Source organism: Epinephelus lanceolatus, chromosome 12, assembly GCF_041903045.1.
Source record: "Epinephelus lanceolatus isolate andai-2023 chromosome 12, ASM4190304v1, whole genome shotgun sequence".
NCBI lineage: Eukaryota > Metazoa > Chordata > Actinopteri > Perciformes > Serranidae > Epinephelus > Epinephelus lanceolatus.
In genome coordinates, this window is record NC_135745.1 from 29,441,144 (window position 1) to 29,452,021 (window position 10,878).

Genomic DNA, 10,878 nt, shown 5'->3' on the forward strand with positions numbered 1-10,878 from the left:
GCTTGTAGAGAGCCTTAAAGTTTGCAGTGATTTCAGGCACCAAAATGAAAACATGGGTGCAAAACAGAGCTCTGTTTATGTTTTCCATGGCACGTTTGCCTGTTTCTCCCTTAAAAAAGTAAATTTAATCAAATTTAATCACGTTGCTCTACAGTTTTGCACAGACACTCGACAGTAACTGCCTGTAAAGGTAACTCAGGTCTACTTTTATTCTGAAAGTTTCCGGTACATGCGTCCTTATGTAACAGGAGGATGTAACTTGATGGTTGAGCGGCTATTGAAACACAAGGGGCGTCTCCTGCTCATAGCGACGGTCCACAGCCCATTAACTCAGCGTGGGTAACAAAGGGAACTAACAACAAAAACTGAAATGTTAAAGGCTAAAAATTTGGGTTATATAGCCTCTATAACCTACCCCAAACTTGTTTAGCCTATATTGAGTTAGGTATTACATGCTACAAGTAAAACATTTGTAAAAACTAAGGTTAGAGATGAATTTTTTTGTCCAGCTGCCACTGTGGTTGATGGATTAAAAAATCTACCAACCACTCAGTAGAACATCATTGTATTTTGGCTGGTGAGTGAAATAAATCCAGCAGACACTTGCATATTTACCAGCTGATTTCTAACCCTGGTATCAGCAGTTAAATTATGCAACTTCACACTGGCTCCCAGTATCTTTTAGGGTAGATTTTAAGATTTTACTGATCACTTTTAAGGCTCTTCATGGTCTCTCCCCCAGTTATATCTCTGACCTCTTAGTTAGTAGGTCCTCTGGCAGAGGTCTTTTGTCTTTTCCAGAGACAGAGCGTTTGTTGTCAGAGCCCTAAAAGTATGCCCGAGGAAATCAGGTCAGCCAAGTCAGTGATCTCATTAAAGTCCCTTCTTAAAACATACTTTTATCAGAGAGCCTTTCCTGATTTGACTTGAGTTTTAAGTTCATTTAAACGCCCTTTTACTTCCTTAGTTTTTGTATAGCCTACCAAAGTTTTCTTATCAGGTCTTGTAAAGCATTTTGTAACTCTGTTTTGAAAAGCGTATTACAGATAAAGATTATCATTATTATTTTAAGTGTTTTGCATCAACTTGTAATTGCTAATTGTGGCCATATTGGCAACTTTAAAGCACCGTTTACATGTCTAATTTCCTTATATTCTAACAGAAGTTGAACTCTAAAGTAATCATAAAATCTGTGACACATCTTAAACAGGAAATACTCAATATATCTTATTACATTTCCTTATACTCCAATGTAGGTTATGCACCTGGCAGACGTCTCCTGGGGTTACAGCTCTCCAGGAAAGCAGCTGATGACACACATAGCAACAATCCGGGACACTTCCAGGACTCCACAGTCCGAAGGTAAACACACCTTGCCAAGTGTGTGCACAGCCACACAAACTTTACTACAAACAAATGTGCTGTCATGGAGGGCTTTGTATTTGACTGTTATAACACAAACTCTAATGGCGCACACTCCCTTAAAACATACACACACAGGCACACACTTCTCTCTTAAAGCCATGTGCACACACACACACACACACACACACACACACCAGTCCTCCTCTTACCATCCTCCTCTTCAACCAGCACTCTCAGCTGATAGTATTGTCATGGAGGGAGATAAGCTGGCAGACTGCAGATAACATCACCACAGTTATGCAGATGAGCTATTCTTTTTTGTCATGCTCATGCGTCAGGGCCACAGCTGTGTTATGTGTAAAGCATAGTTGTATTATCCAGTCACATTAAGTGCGTGATAAATGTGTTTAGGAGACTTAGTAGGAGACACTGTGGCAAAGGGAAAGAGTTTGTGTGCGTTTTACAACAGACAAACCTGATTTGCATGTCTGTGGATGTGGGCTGTGTTTATCTTCCGTTGGTGTTTGTGTGTGTGGTGTCTGTGTGTGGGGAGTTGTGTGTGCAAGCGCCTTTCTGGGCATTTCTAGGGGATGGAGTCAGAGCACCACAACATGAGCCTGCCCAGATTCAGGAAGGTATTTACATACTGTGTGCACCTGCCTTGTCCGTGAACTGAGACAGAGACACAGGTGTTTTAGTCCTGCATGTAAAATACAAGAGAGCGAGAAGTAATCAAATCAGCTGAGCCTGCAACACCAGCCATTACAGTAACTGACTTTTAACTCTGCATTTACCAAGGTGGAGAGGACTGTCTTAAATGTCTTTTATATTTTTGTTGTTGTTGAAATTATATTAACAACAGTAACAGTAATAAGTATTTACTCCCATAACCCCAGCAATATTGAAGTGTCACATACAGTATGGTTACAAAGAGCAGTTTCTGCCAGGCATGTCGGGCCTGGGGTCATGTTTTTCCTGTGATCCAGCCTCATTTGCATATCTGTGTGCACATGCACAAGTGTGTGTGCGAGAGACAGGGTGATGGGAACTGAGTGCCCTTGTTATTTTATCAAGGAAATAAATTGTCAGGACCCAGTGAAGCAAAATCTTTCCTGTTAATTGCCGGACAAATGAGGTGGGAGTGGTAACGCTGTGTTTCCAACCGTCTGTTGGAGCCCGATGAGCTGTAAACTGCAGAGGGCTGTTTAAGTCCAGTTGGTCTGGCTGTGCTGTGTTGGTGCCAGGTTTATGACCCAAGATAACTTCCCTTGACTAATTTCCTCACAAACTGATAGTCAAAAATAATATTAACTTTATATTTAATGCTTCATGTCATCATTTAAGTGCAATACATGCAATAGTATGCATTAATACAATGTTTAACGCTTTTAGCAATTCAGTTAGAGGTTTGAGATAGGAATGATGTCACACCCAAGTTGACCATGTTCCGGTAAAACAAGTCGGGAAATCAAGATGATGTTAGCAATAACAGTTCAAGCCAGGCTAGCTGTTATTTGCAATACCAGTTAAAAACAAACATTACACTGTACAAACACTGAACCAGCATGTCCACAGATAGATGTTGGACAGGACTGTGTGTATGGCTGTTTAAGTTAGACACAAAAAAGACAGTAGTGCAAGTAAACAGCATGTCACTACAACTTTCACCACTGTTAATGCACAGAGCAGCCATGTTAGATTTTGAGGTCAGCGTTGGTGAGGTTCCTCCGACTTCAGGAGGCGTTCCAGTTGAAGTTTTCGACTGGAAACTGGGAAATTCCGACTTTCCAGTACAAATGGAACACACCATTAGAGCTTGGAGCTAAATGCTAACATCATACAAACATGTTTAGAATGACAAAGCTAACATGCTGATTTTTAGCACATATAATCTTTGCTTTGTTCACCATCTTAGTTTAGCATATTAGCATGCTAAGATTTGCTAATTAGCACTAATCAAGACTATTCAAGAGAAGGCTGAGACACGGGGTCAAACATGGGGGGATTGCACATGCGCAGTGTAACTTGAGCTGCGATGCTGGAGGGTGACAGCAGGGGCGCTAGATAAAAAGCGCAGGATCCGCTCAGGCGATCAAGGAGTGCGGTCTGCTTGGACTTTTGGACAGCGGCTGCCTGAAGTTGTTGGAATTGCATCTCTGTCATTCTCACCCACAACGCAGGCCACCAGTGACAGTCCAATAATAAGCTGTGAAAATGGCATGCATGCACATCCCCCTTATTCCGCGGTCTCATGCCATCTACTGAGCCTTTGAGGAAGTGTGAGACCAGATTTTACTGCGCATGTGCAATCCCCCCATGTTTGACCCCGTGTCTCAGCCTTCTCTTGAATAGCCTTGATCAAAGTACAGCTGAGGCCGATGGGAATGTCACCAGTTTTGCAAGTATTAGTCATAGATCAAGGTACTGATAACGATGATGGCGCTAGAGGAAAAAGTAGCCAAAGTTACTACAGTTTGTCCTGAAGGAGGCGTAAATGTTTGTACCAGATTTAATGACCATACATAACTTGAATGGTGGCTTGTCTTTAAATAATGAGATACTCTGCTGTAGCTAATATAATATCAGAACAATTCTCAAATTAAAATACCATGGAAATGGACTTTCTATTTAGTTAACGGTCCAGTGTGTGTATATTTATATCTACATACAGAGCAGGTCCTCTTCAACTGAGTCCACCATGATGTTTCTACAGTAGCCCAGAATGGACAAACCAAACACTAGCTCTAGATGGGGACTTTTGTTTTTTCGAGTCGGCCACCTTAGTTCTCCTACACGCTTGGCACTTGGGAGAAGTTTCAGTTGGTTGCAATCTGCAACCTCAACACAAGATGCCGCTAAATCCTGCACACTCAACCTTTAATCATTTAGTCAGCACAATAACTTTTGAGAAAGGGATTGTATGGGTGTTTCCAGTATGCACAAATTTTTACAGTGAGATTTTCTTTAATTAAAAAAAAAACAAAACAAAATGGACTAAACTGTCAATTTTCTCTACATTTCACATACGCTGTATAACCATCCAGCATCCATCTAACATTTTAAAACTCACAGATTTCTTCCTTTTATTTTCCCAAAAGTGAAATCCTTTAATTTCTTTTGTTATGTTTCCCTATAGTGAAGCACATTTGACCACTGACTGATCCCACAGTCATCAGTGGGCTCACAGTTGTAGTACCCAAACAATCCAGAAGAGGTCACAGCAAATCAGATAGCTGAACTCCTGAGAGAGAGTGCTCATCAAGTGAAGCAAAGGCCAGAGGGATCTACCACAAGGGATAAAGCTGAAAAGAGAAATAGGGGGAAATCCCACCAAAAAACCCAAAGCAAAGATGCATTCAGGAAATGTGCCTAAAAACTTTATAACTACAACTGATACAGCTTCCTTTAATGGTTAAGATGGGCACCACTGTCACTGGAGTCCCTTGTAATTCTTACCTATCACTTTGAATATTCTTGTTTAGTACTTGTTGTACTTGTTGTTGTTTAGTTTCTATTCTTTTTATGATGACTGATGTGCATCTGGAATGTTTCCACTAATTTGCCCCTATGTATGTTTGTCTGATCTAAACAAGCAGAGTGCTGTGTTGAGGGTTGAAGTCACTCAGCACAGGGATATATTTCATCTTGAAGGGGGGGCTGATCTGACTCTGTGAGGGCCGATCTTTGTAAATTAGCTGCCTGTGTCTCTTTACGAGCCTCCGATTGATTATTCGATTGATTTCATTTGCTTTAAATCTTGCTTGTATTGATTGTAGGGCGGCAGTGAGGACAGCGTTTGCTCAAGTAAAAGTTTATGTGTGTTATATTTGTAGGCGCCATGTGCTGTGTTGTGTGTGTGTGTGTGTGTGTGTGTGTGTGTGTGTACTGTAGGGCAGTAAAAGGATGAAAACTGCTAAAGTCAAGACGAGACAAAATCTTTTTATTTCATTAAAAAAACTGAATGCCACTTTAAAGAAACATTAGGAAAATATCTAATTTTTACAAGCAAGAGTCTACATCCAGGAAGTTAGACCGTATACAATAGTTTGGTATCAATAAACACTTTTGGTCATCATCGATGACACAAATCAACTTTTTAGCAAATCAGTAAAATATCAATACTAAACTTCATTTATAAAGAGAGGACTTTACAGTGTAATAAGGGCAGAAGCAATATTACAAAACAAGTGGCAAAAGGAGCAGTAACATCATTAGTATGAAACAGATATTAGCGTTTCTCGTATTCCTACAGGCACTGTTGAACAGATTTGGCTGGTGCACTGGACGGGGCCTAAAGGCAAAAAGGATTAGGGGGGAGGAAATTGGTGTACATGCATTTCATAATCATAACTTTATATGACACATATTAAGTCAGCGCTGTGACCCTCACTCCCGCACTGAGCCTCATAAGCCTCTTAAAGGGATGGCAACATGAAATAGCAAAACCCCAAATAAAATACGTTGTATTAACTGTTATGTATTATAAACATTTCCTTTTATAGTGGGATAATATTGAAATTTAGGACACAGTGAATTTTAAAGAAAATAGAGATAACAATAGCAGCTAAAGCTCAATTTCAGGGGCGATTTAAGTGATTCCCTTAAAATTATAGAGGCTTTGGTTAGTTAGAAATCATTTTACCTGAGGATCATGTTCGAGGTGGTACAAATGCCTCACAATATCCAGCATGGTTCACATAAAAAAAAAGGTTTCCAGTTCCAGAGACACTATGACATCTTCTAAATTGTTTGTTCTGCAGCACTCAAAGGCTCCAAACTGTCTTTTCTACATTATAGCAATAAATCAGCATATAAAGTTGACAGTCTCGTCTTTAAATCTGCTGTAACAGTGCGTATTAGTTCTGTCTAAATGACTTCCATGTCTGCCCTGAACCCATTTGATTTCTTTTTTATTCAATCAGGACCTCTCTTGCAGCAGCCCCTCTCTCTATTTATAATTCAGCCCTGGGATTTGTAAAAACGTTATAGAATTACGAAATGACATGATAAACAGGAGTCATAACGTAATGCTGCGATACTGATCGCTCTCTTCCTGCAGTGTTTGTCACTGCGGAAGCTGCAGTGTAACATCACACACACCGAGTCTCCAATAATACTTTAATTAGTGTGAATTAAAATGGATGCAGGATGTCTGGTGTGTCTACTCCTGCTCTCTCTGAATTGAATCCTTGTACAGATGCTGTTTAATGATGTTATCTTTACAGCTTGCATTATAGTACCCCAACCAAACAACAAACACACTGCAGTTTCTTTCATTTTCAGAGGCTGAAACTGTGGAAATAGAAGCGTTTAGCAGGGCGCAGAACAATCATTGTATATCAAAAGTCCCTCAAAAGAACCTATTCTATATCTCCAGATGCATCCCTCTCCTCATCTCCCGATCACCCCTCATCTTCACACCAGTGCATAATCAAACTGTCCTCTGTCCAGACCCTCCTTATGGTCTGTCCACGATGATGCTGGCATGCTGCTGTAGGGGTCCAATAATATACGGACGCAGCGAACCAGAAGGAAGAGCAGCAGCAGCACGAGGAGGCCGACGAAACACAGGGCCCCTCCCTGCTCGGGATGCCCCGCCATGGGCTGCAGCACCGTCGGGCCCCTGGGGAACCCAGGTGGCGCAGGAGAGGAGAGATCATAGTCCACAAACCAGTAGTTTGAGTCACTCATTTTGGGAGTGAAGGAATGTTCAGGAGGATGAAATCATTCACTATATACACTTTATTTTTCAGTCAGAAGCTCTGAGGACCGGCATGGCTCTGCAGGGTCATCTTAGTTACTGAGCGTGATTTCTAAACCCAGAGGGACATCACATAGTGAGATCAGGCAGATGTCAACAGATTGAACTCAACCAGTGATGTTTCCCACAAGCCACAGGGCAAAGAAATAGTTCCAGCAGAAATAACATGGGGCAAATCAGTAGTGCAAATGAATAAGCCCTCGGGTGAGCCAAGCAGCAAGCTGAGGCATGCTCAGTGAGGTTTAATTAGATTCAACTGGCCCCCTGTCTTTGTCCCACTCGCTCTGCAGAGAAGCTAACAATACAAAAGCTGAGGTCACTACTTTAACTTCAAATCATCTGCACGGTCCTCAGTTTGTTTGTCAATATTTCAAATGTCATCCAACAGCAGCCCTAGAGGGGCATTTAGTGTGATTACAGAGTGTATAAATCTCTATTGAGTGGCTGAAGATGTTCCATACATCAATCAAAGTGCTTGCAGGCTGTAAATGATCCACATTATGGTGCTTCAGAGAATGTTTCCGTTTTGAATCACTTGACTGGTTTGGCCGCGTTGCAGTGAGTTGTTGGTTTACTGAATGAGCTTCTATTTTTGTATCTTGAGTCACCAGGAACGTCTTCATTTGGGGATTCACTCATCAAGATACCTGAGGGAGGAAAAAAAAGATGAGACACAACGTGAGTGAGTTTCCAGCATGCAGAGGTGCTGAATGGAGGGAAAAGTCTGATTGATTCTTGGGGTTCAGAGCTCGACAAGAGGCTTGGAGCACGTCAAGGGTAATAGATTTTTACTATTTCATGGGAGTGAGGTGTTTCCAGGGTTCTCAAATCCCGCTGTACCCCTGTCAGAACACATGCCAACAAAAAACACAACAGTCTCACTTTAAAACTGTTGTTATATACCCTGTCTGATCTTCTAATCTTTTTTTTTGTGAGGAAAATAACCGAGACAAGACAGAAGCACTATTCCTCTCCTGAACTCAAGCACAACATAGTACAAGATAAATAAATCAGACACTGATGACGGAAGAGAAAAATGTGGAGGAAACCCTCAGAGAGTTGCTGCACTTTTGCACAGAAACACTCTCCGTTGGCGCTTTAATGGGCCGTGGAGTGGAGAGACATTTCCTGCTGTAGGTGCACTCCCGAGTCAGCAGATTCTATTCCAGGAGGCTTCGTCTCCCTCCTTACCACCCAGCTGATCCTCGCAAAGAGACGTTGATAGCTCCCCTGCTCTCCAGATGATGGGACTAAAGGGCCAAGCACGGCTTTAATAGGGGACTTGAAGACATAATGAAAGAAACTGCCTGCCTCAGTATCAATTATCAAATGGCCTGTGGTTGCAGCAGGCTGGACAGTTCAGGTAGCTGCATGTAGAGAGGGAAGATAAAGGAGCGACTCAGTTGTCACCAAGTTAAGACAACAGGACAACACATTAGCCAGGGTCGGTCAGTGGAACGCACTCAGAACAAGGCTGCTAATGAAAAAGTTGTTTAATTACTTCTACGACTAATAATATTTTCCATTAAAGACTGCGTAACTTTCCTGCACAGATGGTTTTATAGTTTTAGGATGTGACTGGTTTTAATGAATGCCCAAAAAAACATGAAAGAAAATGATACAAGACTGAATTTTGAAGTTAGTGGTGTTTTTTTCCTCTTAAATCCTTCAATCAGTCAAAATACAGTTATGCAACACAACCAACATTTTTGCTTCCCACTGCAACTCTCCTTGACACTTTACTTTATGCTACACTGGCAGAATGTATAGTAGTCGGGGAGAACTACCTTAATTAAGCTCCATCCTACGTGTTTTTTATCCCACCTGCTTCACAAGTCAGGAGGTCAAACGAAACTCTTCTTATATCACAAACTCGTCTAGTTCTTATTCACAAGCAGACTCAGCAGATATGTGGGTCAATTGAAGGTCGCAAAAGGTGACTGTTGTTTTTAGGTTGCTCACAACTGCACAGGTTACCCAAGGTCATAGTCATGTACAAACACCACAGAGCCGAGAACGAGGACGGATTCCCAGTGTGGAGAAAAACAAATACAGCGTAAGAGAATATCAAAGAATGTGTAACATCAATTTCATACTTCATCGATTCTCATTGAGAGACCTGCTTTGGTTCCTAAGCAGCAGATAAATCTCACTGTGGTGCCTGACCACATCTGATTTACATTACAGAAAAAAAACAGCTGTTCTTGACCCCGGGATGACAGAAAACCACATGTCACAGGTTCACTATATTTTAAAAAAAGCAAGAGTAAAAAGAAGATTCACGAAAGCCTCGGGCAGCCAATAAATTCTGAGGACAGAGCACATGCAGTGACATATGGCGTCCCTCGTGGCTGTAATACCTGTAATACCTCCCATTTATACCTGTGGATTATGACAGCAGCTTTGAAAATGTCAAGGACTTCTCCAAATAAAAAGGGTGAAATCTAAAGTAAACCCTGAATGTAGGCCTGCCAGGCCAAACAACGCCAAATACACTGCAGCTGAAGCTCTGACTTTTCTGATTGTATGGTATCTAAACATGTTAGAAGAATAGCATCATGCAACACAACACTGTTGTCTCCACCTTTTTTTTAATCCCTGCTGGTAGTGATCTCTGATTATGTCACCTCCAAAGGCTTTCTGCTGTTGATGTTTTGCATTGTGGTGAAAAACAGTAAGATTCTTGATCACAGATATAAAGAGTTCAGAGATTCAAAGACAGGCATTTAAAACCTTCACCCAACTGATCCAGGTGAATATTTGTCTCATTTGAAACTTTAAATGACTCCACTGTATTACAAAAATCAATCAAATGTTTAAAATGTTGGTACTTTGTTAATCAATCTGTAATTGGAGAAACTTTTAACATATTATCTCTTATTTTTGATGCTCTTAGTGTTGGGAAGGTTACTTATAAAATGTAATAGGTTACAGAAAAGTAATGTCACTATTTAATTATGTCATCAAAGTATTCCATTTGATTACTTTTCTAACAAATGTTTTTTTACAGAAAATGCTATGTTTGGGTGTAACCTCTGTGCAATCACCAACATTTTGATTAGTATCTGTAATTTAATTACATATTTTATCCTCAGTAACTGTAACTGATTAAAATTACATTTATTTTTTAATTTAATTACATGTAAATAGTTACTCCAAACACCAGATGCTGTAGTTTTCTCTACTGTATGACATATTAGCAGGGCAGTTAATTGGATCACTTTTGTAGCTATAAATAAGGGAAGCATTTATTTAGTTTTTTTCTGTTTCTTTTCTTTCTTTTAAAACGTTGCATTTGTATAAATGTTCCACAGAAGGGTGAACCAGCCATGTTAACATTACTCCAATTAAATGGAGGCGAACTTACACAGCAGAACAAAGTTATAGCTCCGTTTAACAACTTGTAAACTTGTAAACGCGTGATTAATAAAGTCGCCTTCGGCCACGCGCAGCATGACATTCACATGTTCACAAGTTCACACAATGACAAACTGGAGGACGATCAGATTAGAGAACTTACTTCCCGGCTGTTGTCACAGGTGAGGGCATGTAATGAGGAACACGGAGTGGTGAAGATGATGGTGATGGTGATGATGATGATCCTGCAGATGTTCAGCACCGCAGACAGCTCCGGGCTCGTTCAAAGCCTGCACGCGGAGCTTCAGGTCTGAACTCTGTCACATACTGCAGCACCTCCTCTGCTTTGTCAGGAGCTTTAAGTCCGCTCAGTTTGAGGGATCCGCCCCACCACC

General features: G+C 41.0%; 1 protein-coding gene across 1 annotated transcript; it reads right to left on the reverse strand.

Annotated features, from left to right (window-relative positions):
- Positions 1-5,284: 5,284 nt before the first annotated feature.
- ctxn1 (cortexin 1) lies at positions 5,285-10,878 on the reverse strand. The gene is made up of 2 exons (XM_033650039.2): positions 10,647-10,878; positions 5,285-7,773 (listed from the first exon to the last, which is right to left on the reverse strand). The coding sequence occupies exon 2, from the start codon at positions 7,054-7,056 to the stop codon at positions 6,781-6,783; it is 276 nt and encodes a 91-aa protein (XP_033505930.1). The 5' UTR covers positions 7,057-7,773; positions 10,647-10,878; the 3' UTR covers positions 5,285-6,780.

Coding starts and splice junctions, on each gene's coding strand:
- ctxn1 (XM_033650039.2), bottom strand. CDS start 7,056: ATGAGTGACTCAAACTACTGGTTTGTGGACTATGATCTCTCCTCTCCT.